Here is a 26,927-nt window from a genome sequence, read left to right on the forward strand (position 1 = left end):
AGAACAGCGCCAGTCAGGTCACCAACAACGGCAGAGCATGCTTCAACTGCCGTGAGCCAGGGCACTTCATTGCCAACTGCCCCTACGCCAACAAGCCAGCTGCGTCAGCCTTCTCCAACGCAGTGACTGGGCCAAGGGCAGCAGTGTCAGGAGCCAACCGTGTTCCCGTCCGCAGCAACAACCCCGGCCACAACAACAACAACAACAACAACAACAGCCAGCAGATGAGGCAGCCCCAGCAGTTGTTTGGACGGGCCCGCGTCAACCACATCAGCGCGCAAGAGGCTCAGGAGGCTCAGGGCGTTGTACTCGGTGAGTTTCTAGTCAGCTCAGTATTGGCAACAGTACTCTTCGATTCTGGAGCATCACATTCATTTATATCATCAAGCTTTGTGGATAAGCACCACATACCTACAGTACTACTAAAGGTACCCCTAATAACCCGGATGCCTGGAGCCGACATCCAGTGTCGACTAGGTTGTTCCCGGGTAAGGATCAATTTAAGTGGGGTAGAATTCCTCGCAGATCTAGTAGTACTTAAGTCTAAAGGAATAGATGTGATCCTTGGAATGGATTGGTTAAGCCTACATGATGGACACATAGGATGTGCTGATAAGGTAGTGCGCCTAATTAATCAGGAAGGCGTACAAGTAACCTGCCACACCCGGGGAAGTGGGCCTGACCCAATGGTTTTTAACATGGAAGCCAAAGCTATAGAAGGAGTTCCGGTAGTGAGTGAATACCCGGATGTTTTTCCTGAGGAACTACCTGGAATGCCCCCGGATAGGGATATAGAGTTTGTGATCGACCTTATCCCTGGAACCTCCCCTATAGCCAAGAGACCCTATAGAATGGCAGCATCTGAGTTAGCAGAGCTGAAGAAACAGCTAGGTGAACTGCAGCAGTGTGGCTTTATCAGACCCAGCTCATCCCCATGGGGAGCCCCAGTGCTCTTTGTCAAGAAGAAAGATGGAAGCATGAGGATGTGCGTGGATTATCGCGCACTAAATGAGGTCACTATCAAGAATAAATACCCCCTTCCCAGAATAGATGATCTATTTGACCAGTTAAAGGGGGCCAAGTATTTCTCCAAAATAGATTTGAGATCAGGGTACCACCAGCTCAAGATTAAGGAAAGTGATATCCCGAAGACAGCTTTTGTTACCCGGTATGGCCAGTTTGAATTCACAGTGATGTCCTTTGGACTGACCAATGCCCCTGCTTATTTCATGAATCTCATGAACAAGGTGTTTATGGAAGAGTTAGACAAGTTTGTCGTGGTCTTTATCGACGACATACTTATTTACTCCAAGAGTGTCCAAGAGCATGAGCAACATCTGCGAGTAGTGCTGGAGAAATTGAGAGCCCACCGACTTTATGCTAAATTCAGTAAATGTGAATTTTGGCTAGAGAAGGTGGCATTTCTTGGACACATCTTAACCGCAGAAGGAGTAGCAGTCGACCCCGAGAAGGTGGAAGCCGTCTCCAACTGGCAGCAACCCACCAATGTTAGTGAAATCAGGAGTTTTCTTGGCTTAGATGGGTATTATCGGAGGTTCATTGAGGGATTCTCCAAGATAGCCCGACCTATGACGGAGCTACTCAGGAAGGACAAGAAATTCAATTGGACCGAGGCATGTGAGAGGAGTTTTCAGGAACTGAAGAGAAGATTAACGACCGCCCCAGTGTTGACCCTACCGAATATCCAACGGGACTTCGTCATTTATTGTGACGCTTCTCGCCAAGGGTTAGGGTGTGTCCTGATGCAGGATGGAAAGGTAGTGGCTTACGCCTCCCGTCAACTTAAGCCCCATGAACAAAATTACCCCACCCATGACTTGGAATTTGCAGCCGTAGTGCATGCCCTCAAGATCTGGAGACATTACTTGATCGGGAATAAGTGTGAGATTTACACTGACCACAAGAGCCTAAAATACATCTTCACCCAACCAGATCTGAATCTAAGGCAAAGAAGATGGTTAGAATTGGTCAAGGACTATAATCTGGAAATTCACTACCACCCCGGTAAGGCCAATGTGGTAGCGGATGCATTAAGCAGGAAACCCCATGGGCAGATCGGACCTAAGGACCCCCACTTACAAGAGGAAATGGCCCGATTAAATGTACATATCATCCCTCAGAATACCAGCCGCAAGCTAAGTGTTCAGCCCACCCTAGAAGAAAGAATCCGAGAGGCCCAAGGCTCGGACCCGGACCTGGTGAGGATTCGCAGGCAAACCGGGGAAAACAAAGCCCCAGATTTCAGAGTGGATGAGAAGGGAACCTTGTGGTACAAGGATAGGATTTGTGTACCCAAGGTAGGTGAATTCCGGCAAACCATCATGGATGAGGCCCATAACTCAGCATATTCCATCCACCCGGGATCCACCAAGATGTACATGGACTTAAAACAAAAGTACTGGTGGAACGGGATGAAAGCGGACATAGCCCAGTTCGTCGCTCACTGCGATATTTGCCAAAGAGTTAAGGCCGAACATCAGAAGCCAGCTGGGTTACTGCAACCACTACCCATTCCAGTTTGGAAATGGGACGAGGTTGGCATGGATTTTGTAGTGGGATTGCCCAGGACTCAGAAAGGGAATGACTCCATATGGGTGATAGTGGACCGACTCACTAAGGTTGCCCACTACTTGCCCGTACGGACCACATATGGGGGAGAGAAGCTAGCTCGGCTCTATGTGGACAACATAGTGAAGTTGCATGGTGTACCTAGCAGAATTGTTTCGGATAGAGGGACCCAATTCACCTCTAGATTCTGGAAGAGTCTCCATAAGGCTATGGGCACCAAACTGGACTTTAGTTCAGCTTATCACCCCCAGACCGATGGTCAAACAGAGAGAGTAAATCAAATCATGGAAGACATGTTGAGGGCATGTGTCCTTACTTATGGCAAGGACTGGGAGCAGAGTCTACCATATGCAGAGTTCTCATACAACAACAGTTACCAAGCCAGCTTAGGCATGTCACCGTTTGAGGCTCTCTATGGAAGAAAGTGCAGGACCCCGTTGATGTGGTCAGAAGTGGGGGAGCGGACCCTGGTAGGACCTGCCTTTATTAAGGAAGCAGAAGAGCGAGTAGCTGAAATACGGGAGAAGTTGAAAGCAGCACAGTCTAGACAGAAGAGCTACTCAGATAAGAGGAGACGAGAATTGATTTTCAGTGAGGGGGACTTCGTGTACCTTAAAGTCTCTCCGATCCGAGGTACCCGGAGGTTTCAAGTGCAAGGGAAGCTGGCCCCTCGGTATATCGGACCATACAAGGTGCTAAAGAGAATTGGAGCGGTAGCCTACCGTATCCAGTTGCCCGAAGAAATGTCGGATATCCACCCGGTGTTCCATGTATCCCAGCTAAGAAAATGCCTGAGAGTACCAGAAGAGCAAATACCGGTGGAAACCATAGATTTGCAGAAAGATCTGCGATATCAGGAGGTACCCGTCAAGATTCTGGATACAGTCACCAGAAGGATAAGGAATTCAGCGGTACGGATTTGCAGAGTTCAATGGAGTAGGCATGGTGAGGAAGAAGCCACTTGGGAACGCGAGGATGCGTTGAAGAAGGAATTCCCCCATCTGTTCAGGACTCAGCCGAATCTCGAGGACGAGATTCAATTTAAGTGGGGTAGGTTTGTAACGCCCGTAAAATACACCCGGTTAAATCACCCGTTAAAAACACTTTCCAAAATTTTTCCGACCGCCGAGCTCCGTCAAATCTTTTCCCTTCCGTCGGACCCGCCGTCCTGGCCCCGGCCCGTCAATTCTCCATTTTTCCACTCCCCGTAATTTTCGCCGCGTGCCCGTCAATCCGTCACCGCGCGCAGTCGAATCCCGAAATTTCCGCCATCTTTTTCCCCTCCCTTCCCTCTCTTTCTCTTCCTTCTTTCTTTTTCTTCCTCTTTCTTTTCTTTCTCCTTTTTCCTTCTCTTTCTTCCTCCCCTCCCTTTTTCCCTTCTTCTCTCTCTTCTTTACTCCCTGGCAGCCCCCTCCACTTGCACCTGCGCCGGCCCCCTGCCTGGCACGCGCGCCGAGGCGCCGGGCTGCGCACGCGCGCACTGGGCCGTGCGCCCGCGCGCCGCGCCCGCACCGCGTCACGTCGCCCGTGCCGCGCCCGCTCGCGCCTTGGCGTTTAGCGCTTGGCTCGGTGCATCGCGTCGTGTCGCCGGTCACCGGTCGCCGCCCCTGTGGCCTCGTCGACCACGCCGCCACGCCGTCCACGAGCTTCACCACTCCGGCATGCCACCGACCAAGAGTCCGACCGCCATCATTACCTCGGCCCTCGCCCGCCCGCGCGCCGCCTATAAAAGGAGGGAGCCGAGCCTTCACCTCCACACCCTCACCACGAGCACCTTGCCTTCCTCCACTCCCACCACCAGAACGCCGACGGCCATTTCTCCTCTCAAGCTCCTGATTGTCCCCAGGAAGAAGAAGGGGTAAATCCCTCTCCTCGCGACCCAACCCACAAATTTACCTGATTCGCGAACCAGTCCTTCCACCATTCCAAAAATAATCACAGATAGGCCCCTACTCTCGCGGTTCAGTCCTGAACCCCGTTTTAAAGCCCCTAATACTCCTTTAACCCGTCATTTCATGCGCCAAACCTCCTCCGATTAACCCCAAACTCGACCACGGCCTCCTCTCATATATTTCCGCCGAGGCATATCAAAATCCCACGAAAATACCCTTCCTACCTATTTTCCGTTCATGTTTCCTGTTCGGAGCTCATCGGGTAAAACCCTTTTTCCTTTTATTTATTGTGTGCTCGTTTGTGTGCCGTAGATCGCGGAGTACCCGAGGAGGAGCGCGAGGAGGAGTTCGACCGCGAGCCCGAGCCCGAGGACCAGTACCGCGAGCAGGAGCTCCCGGAAGGCTTTGAGAACGGCAAGTCCAATCTCACCCTTTGATGCATATTTAATACCCAGTTTTTCAGACACAACCTATTGGCCTGTTTTATAACATGCATATTGTTTTATCGCAAGACATGGTTGGATAGCCACCCCTTGATTGTTATGACTAATCCTTGATTGTCCCATATTTATCTCTAAATATGTGTTGCCCTGTTTGGATGATAAATACTGCTAGAACGCTTGGGAACTCATTATCCAAATTCAAACTTGACTACACCTGTTTATTCGAAAATTAATGTGTGAGTATGTTTAACTGAGGAGTTGGGTTTTCGGGTGTTAAGAGAGGTGGTGGATGAGATGGATGGGTGTTTCTTGTGTGGAACTCCGGATTGTTAGGCTCGTACCTCAGTGGTTGAGCGGTGTGGGAGATATCCATCTTGTCATGACTAAGGACCGAGTTGGTGTGTCATCCTGCCTAATTCCCTCATCGTACAACCACTCGACCGTTGTATGGGCAACGGCTTAGCATAAATCCCACTAGCTAAACTGCTAGGCTTCAGGTGTGCTGGTGAGCAACGGGAGGCCTTGGAAAAGGACTAAGCTCTTGGTGACTTAGGTCCCGGTTACGGCCCCGTGGATGGGTTGCTAACCCCTTGAGCGCTCTTGCGTTGACTAGTCAGTGTTGGCTAAGGTGGGTAATGGCTTTGTTAGGATCCGTACCGACACTAAGGTGTTCGCGATACGGTACCCTACTTGTGGGAAAAGTGTACAACCTCTGCAGAGTTAAAACCTATCCGGGTAGCCGTGTCCACGGCATTGGACGAGTTACGGCTCGGTCACACAACTAGCTTTTGGGGGTGACTGGTATTCTACTGCGTGAGTGGGTGTGTGGAATTTTGGAAGTGTCCGGCAGGTGTGCCGTGCGCTACGGCGGACGGGGAGTCCGGTAGCGATAAAACTTGGATCCTTTGTGTAGGATCAACCCCACTTGATATATTGTTTACTAAAATGTTTTCGTGAAACTTCTTTGAGATGGAACCCTGCATGTGTCTAAAATCTAGCTTTACTGCAAATAAACCATAGCTGATTCCTTGATTATTCTTGTGCATACTCTGTTGTATCCCCCTCCGTGGATGGGGTTGGACTTGCTGAGTACTTTTGTACTCACCCTTGTGTTGTTACTTCAGAGGAGGATCCGGATTTCGTCGCCGAGGACTTCGAGTAGGAGGTTGCGTCTGCACCCAACGCTGCCTGCGGTGTTGGCCCTTTTGCAGGATGCTTCCGCTGACGCTTAGCTCCGATTGCAGCCCGGAGTCCGACTGGACTGCAACTTGGATTTGTGTTGTTATCGCTTTAGTCTTGCTTTGGGTGTGGCTTGCCCGCCCGCTCCTTCGGGAGCTGTACGGTTTCTGAACTATCTGTTGAATAAATGTGTTATCAGCCTCCTGGGACTGATAATTTGGATCACATTTAGTCTCTACTTATGTGGGGACGCTTCAACTTGAACCACCCCAAACACAACCTCCCTCTCTCTTTGTGCAAACTCTAAGTTGCAAGAATCTAAATGTGTACACAGTCACCATCAAAGTCAACCGCAAGTTTAAACCCGACCTCACCTTCCTTTGCGAAGTTAAGAGAACTTAAAAACCTTGTTTAGGTGAATGTGGCCTATAGGCAACTTCCTTTCTACCGTAATCCATACCGAGCATCGTTCGTGTTCACGCCTGGTTCAAACTAAACTCCTGCATGTGCATGTCGTGTAGAAGCTAATCTCGCCGACAGGACCTACGAGCTCCACCCTGCACCGGAGGAAGAACCCGCCGCAGAGCTTCATCACTTGGAAGGCAAACCCGAGCTAGATCAAGACCTCGAAGAACCGCTAACCCTTCCTGAAGGCAAGCCCCAGAGCATGTCCCAGTTTTCTAAACTTCTGCAATGAATTATGTTGATTATGCTTGTGCATTTAAGTTACTAGGTGTTGTTTGAAACCTTAGATGCATGAACTTAGTACCTTGTTTTGATCACTAGTTACTAAGGTCGAGTAGCTGCAATGCTAAATAGGACTCGGTAAAAGTCGAGTGATTGCCTGTCACTCGCGAGTTATAGGAGTTGCTTGTTTACTTATGCTACAACTATAAGGATGACGGACGGGACTGGGAATGGTTCCGATGTGGTGGTTTGCCCCGTCTATCTAGCAATGAACTTGCTAAGGTCGAAACGTGTCGGCGTTCGTGATCCAGTGTTTGAAAGTACTAATCCCATACCTAGTATGGGATAGGGAAGCCTAGTACCTGATTGAACTGGGGCGTGGCATACCCTCCGGCTGTCCTTGGAACGTTGTTCCCATGGTGCATCATGTGGGTGCAAGTGCGGTCATAGTACGGCAGAGGCCGGGATTATGTAGCATTGCATGCCAAAGAAAGTTGGCTCTACCACGTGCCTAAGGGATCGATGGGAGGGCTGACAAATGAAGCGACCCTTCGTGGTGCGCGAATGTTGTGAGATTAGGTTCGTCATGCATGGTTAATAAATTCGAATCGATTCGTCTGCCTCTCATAGTTTGGGACTGCTTGATCGCTATTCTGCATTAAGTAAAGATGGAACATGATGATGACTTTAATCTGGATGTTTGTTCTTTAATTGCTTGGGAAACTATGATTGTTTAGTATAAGTTGCTAATCTAGACAAGTTAATGAACATAGAACTTGAGCAAAAATATTGAAAGTAAGGACTGACTATAGGTGCTTTTGGCAAAACAAACCTAAAGCCAAAAAGGCCTTGCATGTTTAGAAGTTGGTGATAGTATTTATCACCGGACGGGTCAGTCTTGCTGAGTATTAGTTGCTTAGCCTTGTTGTGGCTTAACTTTTCAGGTGATGTCAATAATTTGGCTACTAGCACCACTTGGCCAACCCAGCTTCCTCCGGGCTGGACAGTCGAGTGGGATCCCTCCTCGGACGGCAAGGGCAGGGAGTATTGATGTCATGATCGGCTTCGTCATGATATCGTGTATCGACGTTTAGCTTCCGCTTGTTTTACTTTGTCTGGTTGAACCTTGCAAACTTGTTTGAATTTTGAAAACTCTGATGTAATAAATGTTGAACCATGTTAATGTGATGGGAATGTTGTAACCTCTGTGCTACTCACCTTCGTGTGAGCAATGCTTCTCGATCATGTGTAAGTGGTTTATCGGATGAAATCCGACGGTCGACCAAGTTGATTTGCTTAAAGTGCATGATCGCGTGTCAGGCGACTTAAGTGCATTTTAGTCAAGTTAATTTGAGCGGTTACGCCACAGTCATGGCCCGTGACGGCGGTAGGGATGGCGCAGGGGGCGGTGGCGGCGTGGATTGCGCAGGGTGCGCCGGATCTGGAGGGAGGGAGCGGCGGTGGGGATGGCGCAGGGGGCTGGCGGCGGGGATGGCGTAGGGCCGTGCGAAGGAAGGAGGATGCGGGGGATGGTGACGAGGGGAGGAGAGAGAGGCAACCAGACATGCATTAAATGAGGGCAGGAGGTGTCTAGGTGTACTTTTAGCCCCTATAACCAACCCCTTGGTAGCTTATGGATTAAACTTTAGGAGCTAAAGTTTAGTCAAATAAATAGGGATGTTTGGTAGTTTATGGACTAAAGGGAGTTCAGTTCCTAGCCAGAGCAAACAAACACGCCCTCTGCTCTCATCTCACCTACTCATACAACTCACACATGCCTAGGTGGGCTTGCACCACTTTGGGCCGGCCAGACGGACGTTGAGAACCTTGGCCGAAGTGACTTGCGAGGCCCAGCCATACTACTGGCACGACTGTTTTCTGTAGGACAGTCGTGCCAGCAGAATGGTTGGGCCTCGTCGGAGTTGGTGTTACTGCTGTCGGATGAGCATCCGGCGTTCTGGATCGAGCACACGCTATACGGACGTGCAGACGGGCAAAGGGACAGTCAGAATCCCACAGGGCCACGTCACATTACGTGATTCGTTTCTGCAACTATCCACCCGAACGGCGTCAGTGCCCGGTGGCGCGTTCCGGGCGAGATTTCACCGGCGGCGAGGAGTCCTTTGCGCGAAGCCGCGCATCATGACGGGGTTGTTGGGCTGCCGGGCGGCGCACGAACTCTGGACGTCGGCACGCGGCGCGGGGCAAACGCTACTGTCTATAATAAGTTCACGCCTCGCCCCGGTATTCCCTGAGAAGCTGTAGATAGAGGGAGGCTGGCGCCAGCGCCACAAGAGCTAGGCTGGGCGCGTAGGAACCAGCCACCAGATCGAAAGACTGGGAAGCCGGTTGGACATGAACGAAGCTGAAGTGCTGAACTCGACCTCGACGGCAGGGGACCAACAGCACGAGCGCGAGAATTTTGTAGCCGCAGGTGGAGAGATCAGCGCTCGTCGGCCTCGTTGTAACTGGATGCTTTGTGAGCCGTTGAATAAAAGACTTGCGGTGTGAGATGAACCAGCAGTCGCAACATACATTTTGCAATTTACCGCCCGCCCCAGCACAGAACATTTTTCTATTAGACCCTGCAACGAGACCCTTCAAAACCGATCCCCAATTTCCACCGATGCCGAGCTAACATAGAGCTCGATCCCCAGCGGTGGCGGCCACCGGCCAGCCATCAGCTCCGCCGGCGCGGATCTTAAACGCTGCCAAGGCCAAGCACCCCCGCGCAGACAATGGTGACTATGACGTCGGTGCCTTCAGGGTCGGAGACTCTAGGCGATAGAGCACGATGGTGGTGGCTGCATCGGCGGCGTTGGACTCTCTCGTCCTCAGCCGGTGCTGGTGAGTGACACCATTGATTTGAGCCCTTGCTTCATCGTGGAGTTCTTTTTGTCTGTGCTTACGACTGCTTCCATGGTGTGGATTTAGGGATATTTTACAATTCAATTCGGGGACTGATTGATAGATCAATTGGGCCCAGTGCATACCAATCTATACCAGATTCGCACTAGTGCTAGCCATTGGAGCTAATTATTGCATTATTTTATAACTAGTAGATTCCTTCACAACGATTAGCCAACACATCTGGTTCGTACTGCTTTGTGCATAATCATGTGGTAAAGAGCCTGACACATTATTTTGTTTTCTTTACATTACGAGTGCATAAAGATGGCAAGTTAAAAGCCTGACACTGGCCTAATGTATTCATATACAAAGTTCCGCTCACACATTTGGTTTAGTTCTAAACCACGGCAACGTATTTTCAATTGTTAATGACTGCTTAATTCTGCATGCTCTGATTATGCATCTCTGCTGATGTGTTGTGGGGAATATGGGTAACACGTAACAACTTGGTGTTTCGTGAAAAATGCTGGCAGTGGCAGGACATGAAACTGGTGTTAAGGAGGATCTGGAGGTGTTTCATGACATGGAAACTGATGTGCAAATAAAGTTTCGGAGAGGGTTTCGACCAATGGTGCAACTACTTGGAGGAGGTGATTGACTCTTCCTGAAGAAGATCAAAGATGGGGATAGTGAAGCGGGAACTCCGAATCATCTTCCATGACCAAAAAGCGAGCACAAGCTAGGGAACTCAAGTCTGTATTTTCTCTATTTTGTAAGGCTTTAAACTGATGTTGTGCGGCAATGAAGAGGCACCAGCTACTGGAGGACGCTGGTGATTCTCGTTGTTGGCCTGTGGGGGAGGTACACTCCCTCCTAAAAATACTCAAACTGAACGTTTGCCTTGTTTTCTTAATGAAATGGGGCAGGGCATGCCTGCCTGTCTGTCTAAAAAAAAATTGCTTCTGTTGTGTGGGTCTTACATCTAAATAGTGCTGAGGCTTACTGGTACAGGCAAGAAATCTACAATTCAGAATGGTATGTGCCTGATGTTGTGGTTATGCTTGCTCCTACTAAATTTAATCTAGATATTTACATTACTGTTCTGCTTCTGTTTTTACACACCTGACGATAGACATTTTACTTGAGGTGAAGATCATGTAGGCCCTTTGGAAGTTCAGGGAAAGGATGGAGGGTGGAGAAACACCAGAAGCTAACAAGCTGTGAGTGTAATGCTATGATTGATTTCAAGAGAAAAGACGATGGTACATACCAGTTGCTCATTTTGATGAGTCACACACCATGTAAGAGACTGTTAATCACGTCGAAGAGTAGAGCAAGATGCCAAGTTACCAACATTGTTGTTGTAATGTGTTACTTATTGTAACTGTTAGCAATGTAAAGAGTAATGTGTGCTTGATTGTATGTACTGTGTGCTGCCAAAAAGATGCATTTACATGTGTGATATGAATTCTCTAGCCTCTTGTGAACAACCTTATACTGCTGCTTGTCGTGATGAATGATATTCCAGGAATACAACTATATATAAAGTCTGTATTTCCTTGATATATGTGTACCCTATTTACTGGCTAGTATCCCTTGCATGCAATTTTACCAACATTCTGATACAAAGAAAATGTACACTCAATTCCACCAGAAAGTGCAAATGTATGGAGCAAACCCATTTCCGGAAAAAGCAGCACTTTCCAGAAAACTTGAGTTGCCATGTACTGTTGAAATTGTAGATGCAATATATATTTATGGTCATTATAGATTCATACCGTTGCATAATTACAAAATTGACACACATTTTAATTGAATGGAAGGGCATATCTCCAACAACAACACAGATGGAAGCACAAGAATGCACCAGATAAGCTGTTATATAAATACACTTTACACTTTTGAGATCAACCAAAGAGAAGCAAAGGAATGCACCAGATAAGCATACACCATAGGTCAACTGATAAGATTAGTGACCATTTACAAAGTTTGTCACTTAAGCAACTGGAACCATGGCATCCGTCTAAGGATGTTCAATGAGCTTTGTCAAGATCTTACAAAGCATTCAAGATGCAAAAACGCTAGTACGCAGGTACCCATGATGACCACTCAGGTGGTGCTTAAACTAAATCTATCCTAAATATTACATGGAATTGATGGCAAATTGGAATGGTCAGCTTTCACAATAACTGGTTGACCACATGACTAATTTTTTAGCAAAAGTGTCCCTCCATGTTTTGAACAAAGTCATTCCTTCCTACTTTCAGCAACTTCTTCCTCCTGGTAAGCTGCAAAATAAATCCAACATGTATTTTTAGGGAAATTAGCTACAAAGAAAGACAAGGTAACCTACAACCATGCCAACATGAACTCGGATATAAAGTTTTACAAGCAGATTGTATTTTCTAAATGTCTTGATTTTTTTTTCCTTCTGACTTGTTTTTTCTCTAAGTCAAACTAACATTTGTACTTATAAACTTGTACAATTTGGCCACTGAATCAATAAAGTTCAGGCAACCCAACCTGAGGGTTGCTGTAGTTTTCCTAAAAAAAGTCTTGATTTTTATCATGACATCAAAGCTGATTTTTTTTAGAAGTACATGGTCAGGTACCTTGTATCATTGCTGTGGTGGTTTATTTGGGCAGTTACGCGAATCACGTATCACAACTTGTCCGCACGTCTTGCACATACGTAGCGTCCTTTGATTTTTTTTTTCTTCTCATTCTTGTTTTGCTGTGTCCCCTTGTCACGATGCCCTTTGATTCTCTTGATCTTACCCCTAGAACGTGTATCATTTGGTGGGTGGATGTCAATTTGATCCGGAATGGAGCATCCAAGGTATGACTCAAACTCTTCAACCTGGCTTTCTTCTTTTACTAGAACCATCTTATTAAGTTTTTCACCAACTGCAATTAATTAATCCCTTAACAGACGCATAGCAGCAGGTGATTGCTTAGCTTGCAGGACCAGTTTTTCCATTTGGTTGCAAGTCTCTGAAAGCAATTTTTGTGTCTCTGGGTCATTCTTGTTGCTGGTACTTTCCTCCAACAAGGTGCCAAGGTGTCATCCGCATCAAACACCAATTTTTTCTTGCAGCCATGTGCAAATCTCTCCAATAAATAATAGCTTGGGACTTCATTTAGCTTGGCACTTCTTAGGGCTGGAATGATATGGCGACATGGTATGCCATGAATTTCAAACAGCATGCAAGGACACGTTGCAACCATGGTTGATCTGTTATAGTGTACAACTCTTGATCTCCGAGAATCCTCAATGATACCAGTTATTTCGACATCCCCCTCTTGTTGCACACTATCAATTAGGCAATGGTCCCTAGCAGCTATAACCTCTATCTGGAAATCACTGAATACTTCATGTGCGTAAAACTCACTGCCATGCTTCTCTATCCCCCCTTCCGTCTTCAGACTGCGGGTTGTGTGAAGGGTAACATTGTCCATTTCAAGCTCCTTGTACCGTTGTTCTTCAAGTGCTCCATCAAACCTCAGCCAAAACTCTACTAAAGAATGTTTCCAGCCAATTAGACGAGAGAAGAAAGAAATTGCACTCTCTGACCTTGAGGTTGTCCTCAGCAAACCTGACAAAGGTATGTCATTGAAATAAGCCGGCACCCATGATTTCCGTTGCTCAAACTTTTTTGTAAACCATTCATTTCCATGCAACTCATACTTTGACATAATACGTCCCCATCTATCCTCAAATTCTGTTGGTGTTTCAGAGGACCAAACACACCAGCTCAAACGTTGGTGGAATTCTACGTCTTCCTTCAATACAGGCCCAACCTTGTCAACTTTCATCAAAATATGCCACATGCATAACCTATGAATGCTTGTGGTAAAAACATCTTGTATTGCAAGCTTCATGCTTGCAGCCTCATCGGTAATAATCAACTTAGGTGCAACACCTCCCATGGCTTTCATGAATGTATGTAACAACCACACATATGACTCAGTCTTTTCATTTGATAGCATCGCGGCACCAAACAATACACTATTCTTGTGGTGATTCACACCTGTGAAGGGTGTAAAAATCATGCATACTCGTTTGTGCTGTATGTAGAGTCAAAAGAGACTAGATCACCAAAGTGAGCATAGTTTTTCCTACAGGTTGCATCAACCCAGAACACATGGACCAACCTTCCCTGGTCATCCACAACATAGTCAAAATAAAAACCTGGGTTTGCAAGGCTCTTTCTACTCAACTGATCAACAAATATTTGAGCATCTGATGATTTTATTAATACCCTCAGAGCACTGTGGTAATTATGCAAGTCCCTCTTTAAGAATTCAACATTCTCAAAAACCCCTGCACCAACACGAAGGTACCTATATGCTTGTGATGTACCAATGCTTGCTTTATGACAAGTCAACAATGTTTTTTGGCACTCAACGTAACCTTTCTGTTTGACCTTATGAATTGCTGCTTTTTAGGGGTTACGAGTGCATGTGCATGATCTTCCTCAAATCTTGTCACAATGTACTTATGGTCCTCGGTCCGCTTGATAACAAGCATAGCCTCACATCCACACCTAGTGATTTTTTTCTCATACTTCCTCCGTTTGCTATCAGATTGCATATTTTTCTCTTCACGAAAACCTTCATTTGAACAACAGTACCGCTTGTACAAGATCATTCCATCAATAGCCTTGTGCTGCCCAACACGGACTGAAAAACCCACATTGTGAGCATAGGATTTATAGAACTCCTCGGCTGAATTAACATCTGCGAAAGTCATCCCAATCTTTGGTTTGATGGCATCATCACAGTCTGGAGTATAAGATGAACCCTACAAAGTACACACTACATGTCAAATAATACGTCACAGCTCCAAAGGTAGCCTAAGTAATGGCTGCATGACACTTACACAGAACGGGATGATAAAGGATTTCTGTGGTGTTGTACATTCTCGAGCCTGTCGAGGAAGAATAATGGGGGCAACTGACCCCGCATCAGAGTGTGCATCATTAAAATCCAATCGCGTTGCCATGCTCAATTCACCCTCGAGGATCATAGTGGATACAATGGAAATTTGCAGCCAGACAGAAAACAGAAGCTCTACACTTTGCATTTTTTAGCGACTCATGCAAGTAAACTCACAAAATAACTGACTCCTTAGGTCGAATATATTCTAAAACTATTTGTTATGTTCCTAAAAGGCATATGAAGAATCTACTTAGACCATGTTGTTGTAGAGTACAAACATTTGCAGTAAAAGGCTTACCCATTGAAGAAGATTATAATCACAAGAGACGGGATAGAACAATCCAGTTCTTGCACAAAGAACCAACAACAAGCAGGTTGTGGATAGCAGATAGCCTTGACGAACAGGTTGCACCAAGGAGTAGGCACTAATAAAACAGAACTATTGAGTTATCCTTGGGTCAGAGACGAATAACACATAGACGAGCTCTATTAACCAAAAAAATCATATGATATTAATTAAATCAACAGGCAACCTTTTAGCATAACTGCAAATAAATAAGAAAAAAAAGTCTCACGAATGGGAAAAAATTGAGACAATGGTTTCTATTGCTCTTTGGCAAAATAGATAATTTCATATTGCACGTGCCATGGCCATAGCATATTGTATAGATGATTCACTGCCTAGCAGACCATTATCTCTTGATTTATTATATCATATTGTGCATAACTCACTCCATTCAGGCAAAACCAGCATGATGGACTTTTTATTTTATCATATCTTGCCGTTTAGCTCACTACTAATCAAACTAAACAAATCAATATATGTCGATTTTACCACAACCTGACCTAATACATCCCAACAGCATACATTGTGAGAACATCAAGCTTACCAATTCAATAAGCACAATATCAAAAGAGATGAGAGAGGAATAAAATCTTACTTCTTGGTACGAAGAATTGACAGCAAGGTAAAAACTCTCAGCAGACCTTGCAAAGGGAGCAGCAATGGAGGAAGGTGAGGTGACCTTGCTAGTTGGCTGATGAGGAACTAGAGGATGCTATGGCCTTGCAGAGGAGCGATCCAATTAACCCTAGAAGTGAATTCCTAGATCTAAAATTTGGGGAAGACTTTTAGAATAACAAAATCCCACATTTGTGATTTGTATCAGATAAAATCAAGTGCATGCCTTGGGGAGTACCTAGAAATCCAATACAGGTGTTGACGACGCTGCCGGGCCGGAGTAATGTTGGCAGCAGAGACGCACAATCTGGGCCGAAAACAGGTGGAAGCCCAAGTCTAAAACGTCACAAGAAACAAAATTAAAGCCCAGAACTGAAACAACAAATAACAAAATGAAAAGCCCAGCCCGAGGCAGAGGATGGGCTCCCCCGCGCGGGTTCACGTCTTTTCACGATGCCGCCAGCGCCACGCAGGAAAGAAGATGGGGCCGGCAGCTGTCGTGTGCCCAGACGGCAAAAAATTAGGATGAAGGATAACAAAATACTTGCCGGCTGTTGTTTAGAAAAAAAAATCCGAAAGAAAAAGCTATCTCAAATTTCAAGACCAAGAAGCAGCCCCGAGCCGACCTTCATGGTTTGTAGAGCGCCACGCCTCGGCCGGGGGCCGGCAGCGCAACGCGCTCTGGAGACGACGACGTGGTTTTGAAATTTGAGATCGGCTGACGAAAAGCTCCCGTGACACGGGCCAATTTGACCTTGGAAGTCGAAGCTGCTTCGCAAACACCTTGCCTAGGAAGTCGGCGTTGGTTCGGGATGAAAATGACGCCCCACTAAGCTGCTAGCATCGTGGAGCACTGGTTCACCAAGAAAGGGTAATTGAGACGAGGTGAAGTTCGTACACCATCACTCCTATTACAGAGGAGCTGGATATGATAAGTTCAGTTTGAGATTAGTGACTTTCCTGGGCATCGGAGGAGCTTGTTTTTCGTTTTGTTCAAACCAAGGTTAGAAAAAGCACTAGGCGCCTAGAACTTAAGCGAGCTTAGGCGTTCCTAAGCGTGCTTAAGCGTTTTGTACTGTAGCAAAGCTAAACAAAAAAATAGAATTCCACGTTGACAGCCTTGAGAAATCTTCTAGTAGCCCAGCGTGCGTTCTCACATCCGCTCATGGGCAATCCAGTACATCATTCATGAAGATGAAGCCCAATTGGCCTAATAACAAAATATCTTCTACCTCTCCCCACGAGTCCCCACCTGGCCGGATCCCCTTCCAGCTTTGTCGACCTTCATCCATGGCTACTCTTCCATGGTTCCACCAACACCCATAAATCCGATCCCTCCCTAAACACTACCGCCTAAAATTGACGCAAAAATCGATTGCCCATGCAGTCCTCTTCTCTCGTATACCCTCAATTTCATGGAGATGGACTGATTTCGCATCCTATATATCAGCTTGTGAAGTGTAGATTTTGGGCCCTCCCTCCAAAATCCCAACTTTGGCACTATGCAAAAAGAAGATTCCCCATCACATCAAACTTATGGTACATGCATGGAGTACTGAATATAGACGAAATCAAAAACTAATTGCACAGTTTTGTTGTACTTTACGAGACGAATTTTTTGAGCCTAATTAGTCAATATTTGGACAAGACAATAATTCACAAATTCAAACGAAAAGTTGAGCAACTAAACAAGGTCTTAGTCCGTGGGTTGAACAGAGGAGGAGGAGGAGCATGGGAGGTAGGGACAAAGACAAAGCAGGAGCGCTCAGCCGAGGGGAGGAGGCGCACAGGAGTCAGGCAACGGAAGAGCACTATCGTTGGGAGACGACAGCCGCCTAGTTACCGCTTATACGCCAAGGCGACGCGCTCCCCGTAAGCTCAGCGCTTTAGCGCGCCGAAGCGAGCGCCTAATGCCGCTTTTTTGTAACCTTGGTTCAAACCATGACAAATCGAGGTAATGTGCTACTGGACTTTGACATGGTTCAGTTTCATGTATTTTTTTATAGTCACACGATGACAAAAGCACACGGCCATGATACTGCAATGATAGGTACTTTCACGAGGAAATGCATAGCCACAATACACGGAAGAACACATAGGTCCATGACTACTCTGCTCGCCGGGACATCCACGACACACCATGAGGAACTTCAGACGATTCCTAAACACCAGCAACGACTAGAGACGCATACCATCTCGATCTAGTCCATTCTAGCTTAAACACTAGCGGCATTTTATTATTCTCCGGCATGCATTCCTCACCCGGGGCGCGCACAGGACGCCTCAGTTAATCCTGCGCAAAGAAGAAGGAAAAAGAAATTGTTACAGCATGTCAGAAACCCGGAACACAGCATGATTTTGATGATCTCGCAGCAAGGTACACCAGAACGTAGCACGAGAGAAGTACATAGATCGAGCGAGGAGCGTGGACGCGTGCTTACGTGTTGCAGTTGACGCTGGTGCTGATCTTGTAGGGCAGGGAGACGCCGCACTTGCTGGGCAGCGCGGCGGCGCGGTCGATGTACGTGCCGGAGCCGCCGGCGGCGCTGTTGGCGACGTTCTTGAGGCAGCCGCAGATGGTGCGGCGGTCGGGGGTGTTGTTGGCCTGCCGCAGCAGGTCGCGGATGCCGCCGCAGCACGGCTGCGGGGGCATCGCGCCGCCCATCTGCACGAACGGCAGGCACGGCATCAGGGTGTTGTACACCGTGGTGCACGACATGGCCGCGCGCACCGCGGCCGGGGGAGCCGCCAGGGTCGCCGCCAGGAGCACGGCCAGCGCCAGCGTCGCGAGCCTCGGAGCAGCCATGCCTCGGAGCCTCTCTCCTTGTCCCTCGGTCACACGTACAAGATGGCGGAGAGCAGCGAGCTAAAGCCTGAGTGGTGTGTGATTCGCTGGTTGGTTGTGTGAGGGAGTGGAGGGTTTATATAGCGGAGGGAATGTTACTATTACGGGGGTAGTTGAGTGCATTCAGGAGAGGAGTTAAGATTTGGTTCGCTGGTAGATGCATCGCTAGGGTAAATTACTACTACGAGCTGTAGGAGTTTTAACACCGCGCTAATCTGGGCTAGGAGCGTAGTGCTAGTGTGCTGAAGATGCACATGCACTCGTCGTAGCATCATTCAGTGCTGCACTCACTCTCAACGTTTGGTCATGGTCTATTTTCGGCTAGCTCAAATAGCTCCTGATTAATGAACTTTCATTTGCTTAGAAAAGATTTAAGAAAACAGCATCCTGAAATATAGAAGGAATCCATCATGTGTGACGAACTGACGATGGACACACACACACACTCGATTGATCGAGGCAGCCAAGGTCGGTTCGTCGTGGCACACGGGGTGCGCCCGGTTTGCGTTGGGTCGGCTCGGCTACTTGGCTGCCTTGGATTGGGCGAGCCCGAGCGACCAGGTCACGCAGACCGTCCATGTGGGCATCCCTGGTCAACCCATACGGCCCCCATAACCTGTATACCGTACATGGCGTCACTGCATATGTTTCAGCCTGTCGCCTCCTTTGTCCTTTCAACTACTTGTTCTGTGTTGCGTTTTACTTACCACGGGTTTGATCATGAGTATTAACCGGATCTATTCATCTTCGAACCAGGGGAAGGGGCCTAGTCGCCTGTGTGATCAAGACACGATCAAAGTAGTGGATACAAGTATAATCACCTGAGCCAGTAATTTGGCCCCAATCGCCATCGCCCATCCGCGCATCTAGCAAGTCCGATACGCAGCGTGGATGGCGTACAACTTTTCTAGTATCTGGCTGTGGACGCGCGTACTCGCATTTGCCTCTCTGCTCTCGAGCGTTAATGGAGTCGCGGGCGTGGTTGGCCAGATGCTGCTGCATCCTGCCATCCTCCCCGCTTTGGGTTTCTGATTTCAGGCTTGGATCTGCGACCCCATGCACCTGATCCGCGCCAGGGCTTGCAGGATTGCAGGAGGACGGACGGGCCAGCAATTTATGGAGCCATGTGAGAGCCACTCCCCTCGACCGCCATTTACAGCGCCTGTGGCTCCCCCCGCTGCGTCGCTCCGTCGGCGGAGGACGTGTGCCAGGCGGCGTCAATGCCTCCGGACCTACTCTCGCCGTCTCGCGCCAATCTCTCTACCACTAGTAGCAGCAGCAGCTTCTGATAGCCTGCCGGCCTTTCCTTCGTTTATTACTAACTCGGTATCATTTTGTGCCAGTAGTTCACCAAAATAGGGCTACTCGATCAAAAGGCGTTCGACGAAATTGTGCGAGCACTACACGTGGCACTGATGGCAGTGGTTCGAAGGTTGTTGGCAGCTGCGAAAGAATTAACTGCCCCTGCACCGCCATTCAATTCGAGACGATGGAGCAGAGAGACCAGAGAGGTGCTCGATCCAGGAGGTGCGCTCACTGTAGCCTGCACGGATGGTTGGACAGGCGAGATCAATTCACATCGTGTTCGCTCGGACACGAAAAAAAAAAGAAGGCAGGCGTCTGATCTAGCGTGAGTGGTGGGAAAACAGGAGAGAAATCGGGCATCAACATTCAGCACTCAGCAGTGTCTGCCTCCAAACTGCGAAACCAGCTACCGTTTTCCAAAATTCGCTAACACGAAAAGTTTCAGCGCATGCTTGATCTGGCCCTGGGCTGAAGAGCGTCAGCCCGGTGAGTGTGCGTCGCTGCGTGACCACTTGGGTTACAGGCCGCACCCCGAAGTAGTTGGGTTACAGGAGGAGGACTCACAACAAAATGCTCAGCCGGCCCACAGTTCTCCTGTGCCAGAGGCCCGGCCCGTATTCTATTGCGCGATTGGCCCAGCTCGGGGACTATAGGGCTAGAAGATTCAAACAAAACTCGCGTGCCTTTGGTACGCTTTCGGCCTTTTTTTTTTTCAAACACGCTTGTACAGAACGAAGGCCACAGCAGATTGGCTGATTGGATCTGCGAAAAAAACATGGCTAATGGTCACGAAAAAGCCAACAGTTCCTTGAAAGTCTCTTTGCGCATCGATTCAGTCCATCCCGAGTTCATTGGTCCATAGTATTTGTATCGCGCAGTACAGACAGCATACACCATCATCTGCTATTCAACATAGCGCAGAGCCTGTGTTTCCTCAGTGCTACAACAGCGTCGCCGCGAAGATGTATCGAAACGCCTGGCGCACCGCGCGGCGCCGCAGGCCGCACCCCCGCACGTAGGACCGGCACCCAGACGAGCCACGAGTCCCACGCCCCCACGCCTTCCTCCCTCTATAGGCTATAGCAGGCAGCGACGCGTGACCCGACGAACGACGGTGGTGTCGCTTCGGCACGCGCCGCGGGCACATGGCCGCAACAGCTGCGCAACCGCGACCGATCGAGTAGAGGACCGACGGGACGGGGGCTCCTCCGCTCTCGTGAGCGCGCCCGCGTGCGCCGGGCAACTAACCACCGGCACCGGCACGGGGTGAGAACTGGCGCGCGATCGAAGTATCGAACCGACGGGACGCGCCACGCGAGCCCAGCGCCCCGGCAGGCAGGGTTTCGCCGCGGAGAGCGACGCGGGAGCGGCAGCGGCAATGAGCACATCGGTTCGGTTGGGGGGCCGGGCTGCCCGCGGGGGCCTCGCGCCATTAACGAACGGGATCGGAGGAGCCCCCGGTCCCGGCCGTTAGCCAGCCGCGGCCGCGCGTGGCCCGCCACCACCCAACCACATGCGTGACGTGACACGGCCGGGGGCGCGCGCGCCGTCGCTGTCGGTTCGATCACGCTTTTTCCCTTGGCATCGCCGTTGGTATCGTATCCACGACCGGACCGGGCTGGCTCTGATCTCTCGTTCGTTTTATTTTCTCCGTTCAAGGCGTTTGATGAGTGGTGGTAGGACGGCGCCTGCATGCCGCTTGGTACCCTAACGCCTCTCGCCGAAGCGACCATGATTTTCCTCCGGGCATCATGAGCAGACAGCCATCAGCGCTGGCCGCTGGGCATGCGATGCGATCCCCCAACCGTTAGCACTTAACAATGGCAACAGAGCATGATGGCTTTCTGCGCCTGACCTCTCTCACTGCACGTCGAGGGGCTTGGCGAAGCAAGACGCTACCATACCATGGAGTATACGTACTTCGAATCTGCTATAACAGTAGTCGATCCTGCTACGGGATTCTCTCTACAGCAGGCTGCTTGTTGCATTCTCCGTCGTCCCGTGTTTACAGATATCTCTTTTCGCGTGGGGCCGGGCGACCTGATGAGTTTCGTAGCTCGGGTCGCTGTCAGGGCACGATTTTGTGATCTATTTTTGGTGTGCTCCCCACATGGCTTCCCCCCTCACTCCCTCGTGCAGCCATCACATCGTCGGTACCGGACATGAACGCCCCCATCCTGTTTTGTTCTCATCTACCGGTAAAGATAAACCATTTTCTTTTTTGAGGAACGCATTTTCTTTTTGAGAGAGACTGTTGGAGTACTACACTTTCCCGTCCCGTGCTACTTTGGACTATGGATTTAAGCTTGAATATTGATTTGCATTTAGAGCAACCTGTATTCCTGTTTGCTACAGGGCGAAGTAAAGTCAGAGGAGATCACCTCTGCTTATGCAGGCACGACACAGACTTAGCTCTAACTAAGCTTATCCAGCTTGGTTTTCTAAGGCGACGGCCGTGAAAAAGGGTAAAATTCAGAAGGCAACTGAACCTAATCCAACCCTGCTCAGAGTCGCCCGCATAGCACCCATGCAAAATGGTCCGTGAAAACACTTTTTTCAGGGAGCTTACGGTGCCGGGGGGCAGCTGGGTAGAATGCTTCCAAGCGAAGGCGAATCAGCAAGCAAGAACCAGCGCTAATGACAGGGGCCTGGCCGTGATCTCCGGGTGGCCACTGGCCTGGCCGCCTGGACAAGCCCTCCCTCTCCCTCCCTCCCATGTGCAACTAACATGGCGTGGGGACGCGAAAGCGATGGTTCATCAGGCTTCAGGCCCCGGCCCGTCGAGAGACTGTTGCTTTTCGAAAGCGTGAAGCTGCTAGCAACCTCGCGCGCGCATGTTACGATGTTTATCATGTTTTAAAGGCTCGGAGCATGACAGGAAAGCTAACACCCTCCCGATGAACTTTGTTGTCTCGCGTAAATGCGTGGATGTGTTCCACCTGAACAAACACTGTCCCCGCGCTCTGGAAAAAGGAGAAACGTCTGAATTCTCAGTGCTCGCCTGCTGTCCCTGCAAAAATGATCCGTCTGCTGTTTCTCCAATGTCGAGCTTGAAATGCTTCATCATGCATTAATTCGATGCTTCAACCGTTGTGTCTGTTCAAACAGGGAAGAAAGGGAAGCATTGACATTAAGCGCGTCACGTTTTTGTTGGTGTCCGGAGAAAAAGATGCGTTCGAACTAAAAGCAGCCAGAAAACATGGCAAATGTCCATGCCATTGGGTGACCTTGTTTATTTTGGAAGCTCCTTGGCTGAGCAGGTCTCGGGGGAGACTGATGAAGCAAGGGATGCGCTGCTGCGGCCACATGTCCAGGAGCCACATGGCGCCGCAGATCGCTGAAGACACTCGATGTGAGAAGTACAATAGCAGGTTGTAAGCTGAATATTGAGGTGGAGGAGAGAGGAGAGAGGAGAGAGGATAAGAAGGTTATAAATTTATTAGATATAAGAAAAAAAAATTTATGAGAGAGATAAATGGACCTTGTATTAAAAATTGAAGAGCTCACTAGTATATGGTGGGCTGAGAGGTAGACTGCAACCAGCAGCCGGTGTATTATTAGCCTTGATCCTCGCGTCAGTCGGATCAGACGAAATCTTGGACTTAGCCTGCGCGCGCGTGCAGTGTACCTGCAGGTTTGTCTCAAGAGTTGGGTTTTACAAACACCAACCCTCCATGCTCCACCTACGCCCTAGCTACGTGGCCATGTCGAGGCGCTCATGCAAGCATGTGAGCCCCTTCACGCGCCGACGATCAGAGAGGCTCTGGATTATCGACACTATAATCTCAACTAATCATTGGGATGAGCAATGTTTCGCACGTAGTACTGAATATTTGGTAACGACATGAGTTGTTTATGCATCTACTGCCTGAAGATTCCGGTGGTTAGTCTGATCGTTTCGGCTATAAACGGCTGCAGTGCTACACTGCTACTATCTGCTCTAGTGTTCATACTATATACCAGCGACGAACGGGAGTCAGGATTACTCTATTCCGATCGACGAATCTGTTCAGTTTAACTGCTTCCTCGGATCACAATCCATGAGAACGCAAACAGCAAAATCATTTCAGAAAATCAACTGAATGGTTATCAGTTTCTGGAGATTACGCAGCTTTAAGTGCTAAACTGAATTCCGCCAAAAGTGCTTAGCTAAAGAACCGAGAACGCAAGTTTCGAATATCTCAGGGAGCTTTCACCACCGTTGAAAAGGGAAGGCATCCGATCCCTGAGCATGTGCAGCGCCTTGAACGGTTTGGTCGGTTCGCATTCGCCGTCTTTTCGCTGCTAGCTAGCATTACTCTAGTCTACACGCAACTTGACCGAGCATCGCTATGCAAATTGCAACGCAGGATAAAGAAAACCTACTTCAGGCGCATGGTAGTGGCAAGAACATTTCATAGCTGACTTGCACCCTGACGCAACGAACAATATAATCCGTTTCTTACCTTTGACCTAGCCATACGCACGTCCTGGCACGTAAAAACCATGCAACCCCATCCGTTGTACTGAGTACTGACGTGCGTGCTTCACTGCTTCGTTCGCATACATGAACCCACATCAGACAGGCCATGATGCAATGCAGCCGGGAGACCGGGACTCATGGCAATCAGGGCCAGGAGAACGTGCGGTGATCTCTCGAACAAACCATTCATGAGCAGCGTCCTGAGATGGATAGACGTACCCATCTGCCACAAATTTCATTGTTTTTCTTTCCGCTCGCCACTGGCCAAATAAGCCCAAAAACCCATGGCTGACACTGGCCGAGAGAGCCATCCATGTGGGCGAGCACGCCGGGCCCGGGCAACCCCCGGTCTGTCCTGTGCACACACGCGACCGAGAGCAGTTGGTGTCCCCCACTTGCGCTCGGAGGGAGGCGACGAGCACCCCGCATGTGCGCCTGATTCGTATGTGCTAACCGCCGTCGTGTACCTCGCCTCTCGTGGTCGGCGGAGGTAGCGAGCGCTAGCGCCGGAGCCCCCCACCTCCCACTATCTCTTTTGTCTCGTTTTCCCCTGCCCCTCCACGAAAGTTATTAACGATTCCAACCGCCGGGGGCACTGACCGTTGGCCTATAAGTAGCCGGCCTCGGCGCGCCCACTCCCTTCACAGCCAAGCAACTCTCGATCCTAATCAGCTCCCTCGCTTTAGCTCGCTCGCTCGCTAGCTCGAGAGGCAGCGTCTGTGCTGCGATGGCAACCGCCAATGTCCTCCTCCTGCTCTGCTCCGCCGTCTGCTTCCTCGCCCGCCGGGCCGCCGGCGACTACGGCGGGTGGCAGAGCGCCCACGCCACGTTCTACGGCGGCGGCGACGCGTCCGGCACAATGGGTGAGTGCTCGATTGCGAGCGCCGATCCGTTAGAACAGGATACCCATCGATCTTAGGTCTGAGATGACACCGTTTGGAATGCGCGGCTTTGTTGCAGGCGGGGCGTGCGGGTACGGGAACCTGTACAGCACCGGGTACGGCACGAACACGGCGGCGCTGAGCACGGCGCTGTTCAACGACGGCGCCTCCTGCGGGCAGTGCTTCGAGCTGCGCTGCGACAACGCCGGGGCGTCGTGCCTGCCGGGCACCATCACCGTGACGGCCACCAACTTCTGCCCGCCAAACTACGGCCTCCCCAGCGACGACGGCGGCTGGTGCAACCCGCCGCGCCCGCACTTCGACATGGCCCAGCCAGCCTTCCTCCAGATCGCCCAGTACCGCGCCGGCATCGTGCCCGTCGCCTACAGGAGGTGAGATTTCCTGCGATCCATGCATCTTCGAGTTAATAGCTTGTCCGCGTACTGTGGGCGGGTCCAGACTTAGCCCCCGTGCGGGTGTCGGTTCTTCGGATCAAGGCTGGCTGCTGGACCCCCGGCTATCGACGCGTCAGGCATGCCATGTTACGTGGGCCAGCCGGCAGGTTTTCTTCTTTTGTTGGTTGGGCGTCCGTTCCGTGTGTGCCATGCATGCACGATCGCGACTTGACCTGCTGTTTCCCAATAGCAATAGATTAGGCGTCGCACTGATGACCACGATGAGCTTGCATGTTAGTATGTTACACTCAGATTCCGATTTCTGCAAGTTGCAAGCATCACGATCGACCGGCGACAGTAATGCTTGGCCTGTCATCTACTACTCTGAACTTTTCACTTTTCAGTACAGTTTAACTGATCGCATTTGCGCTTGTATCGTTGGCAGGGTGCCGTGCGTGAAGAAGGGCGGGATCCGGTTCACCATCAACGGCCACTCCTACTTCAACCTGGTGCTGGTGACCAACGTGGCCGGCGCCGGCGACGTGCAGTCCGTGTCCATCAAGGGCTCCAGCACTGGGTGGCAGGCCATGTCCCGCAACTGGGGCCAGAACTGGCAGAGCAACTCGCTCCTCGACGGCCAGGCCCTCTCCTTCAAGGTCACCGCCAGCGACGGCCGCTGCGTCACCAGCAACAACGCCGCGCCCGCCGGCTGGTCGTTCGGCCAGACCTTCGAAGGCAGCCAGTTCTAGCCGCCCCCCGCGGCCGCTCGATGCAGGGCGTAGAGTATTTGTTTATTCCCGTACGCGACGACGAGGATCGATTTGCATTCGTAGTGTGAGCGACAGGAGAAGGAAGGAAACCGGCCTCTTCGTTGTAGTAAAAGAAGAGCCCGCCGGCCATTCTGAGGCTGCTTATTAGCACCCGCTTAGGCCTTTCCTTCTCTGATGATGATGATAGGATTAAGTTATTTTTCTGCACCAGTGATCGTTGTAGCCTTGGGTTAAGGAGAAAAAAAGACCTTGCAGGGCTGATTATTGTAGGGCTAGCTGCAGGGGAGTGTGTGTGGTGTCGTGTAACTTTTGTTGTTACATTGTAACCCCAGAAGCGATCCCAGAGCCACATGGGGTGGGAGATGTTTGTGGGGGGATTGCGCCTTTGGGACCGTGAACAATGCTTGTTTATGGTCTATACTTATGCGGTATATATGGTGTGCTTGTGCTTTAATCTTCAGTTGTGTCCTTTTTGTCGTCGATCTGTCGCCGCCTTATCGGCTTGCGATGGCGACGTGTGTGGTGTGGTGCGGTATGGTGACGGGTGAGTTGTCATTTCGAAGCTTTACGAGCAGAAAGATTCTGTACAAGTATATGGCGAATTGCTACCACGGGAGCCCTATTTCGATCCAATTTTTCTTTTTGGAGCCATAACTACTAGTAGAGGTACAAATTGTGATATAATCTGGTCATCTAACTTGACGTTTATCTGTTCTGTTTATATACA

General features: G+C 49.6%; 2 protein-coding genes, 1 long non-coding RNA gene and 1 pseudogene across 4 annotated transcripts; 2 read left to right on the forward strand and 2 right to left on the reverse strand.

Annotated features, from left to right (window-relative positions):
* Positions 1-9,365: 9,365 nt before the first annotated feature.
* Positions 9,366-11,102, forward strand: LOC117855427 (uncharacterized). Of its 2 annotated transcripts, XR_004640504.2 has the most exons (3): positions 9,366-9,637; positions 10,174-10,675; positions 10,793-11,102. It is a non-coding gene; the product is annotated as an uncharacterized lncRNA (long non-coding RNA). The 2 variants fall into 2 exon arrangements; XR_004640503.2 differs by having other exon boundaries at positions 10,174-11,102.
* A 520-nt stretch (positions 11,103-11,622) lies between these two features.
* LOC117855925 (protein FAR1-RELATED SEQUENCE 5-like) lies at positions 11,623-17,454 on the reverse strand (annotated as a pseudogene).
* Positions 17,455-17,578: 124 nt separating this feature from the next.
* On the reverse strand, positions 17,579-18,452 carry LOC117857909 (non-specific lipid-transfer protein 1). Its single transcript, XM_034740817.2, has 2 exons — positions 17,984-18,452; positions 17,579-17,835 (listed from the first exon to the last, which is right to left on the reverse strand). Exons 1-2 carry the CDS (start codon positions 18,346-18,348, stop codon positions 17,826-17,828), a joined length of 375 nt encoding a protein of 124 aa, XP_034596708.1. The 5' UTR covers positions 18,349-18,452; the 3' UTR covers positions 17,579-17,825.
* A 6,324-nt stretch (positions 18,453-24,776) lies between these two features.
* Positions 24,777-26,654, forward strand: LOC117857908 (expansin-A4). The gene is made up of 3 exons (XM_034740816.2): positions 24,777-25,017; positions 25,115-25,427; positions 25,876-26,654. Exons 1-3 carry the CDS (start codon positions 24,882-24,884, stop codon positions 26,177-26,179), a joined length of 753 nt encoding a protein of 250 aa, XP_034596707.1. The 5' UTR covers positions 24,777-24,881; the 3' UTR covers positions 26,180-26,654.
* The last annotated feature ends 273 nt before the right edge of the window (positions 26,655-26,927 follow it).

The sequence above is a fragment of the Setaria viridis genome, chromosome 5 (assembly GCF_005286985.2).
Source record: "Setaria viridis chromosome 5, Setaria_viridis_v4.0, whole genome shotgun sequence".
NCBI lineage: Eukaryota > Viridiplantae > Streptophyta > Magnoliopsida > Poales > Poaceae > Setaria > Setaria viridis.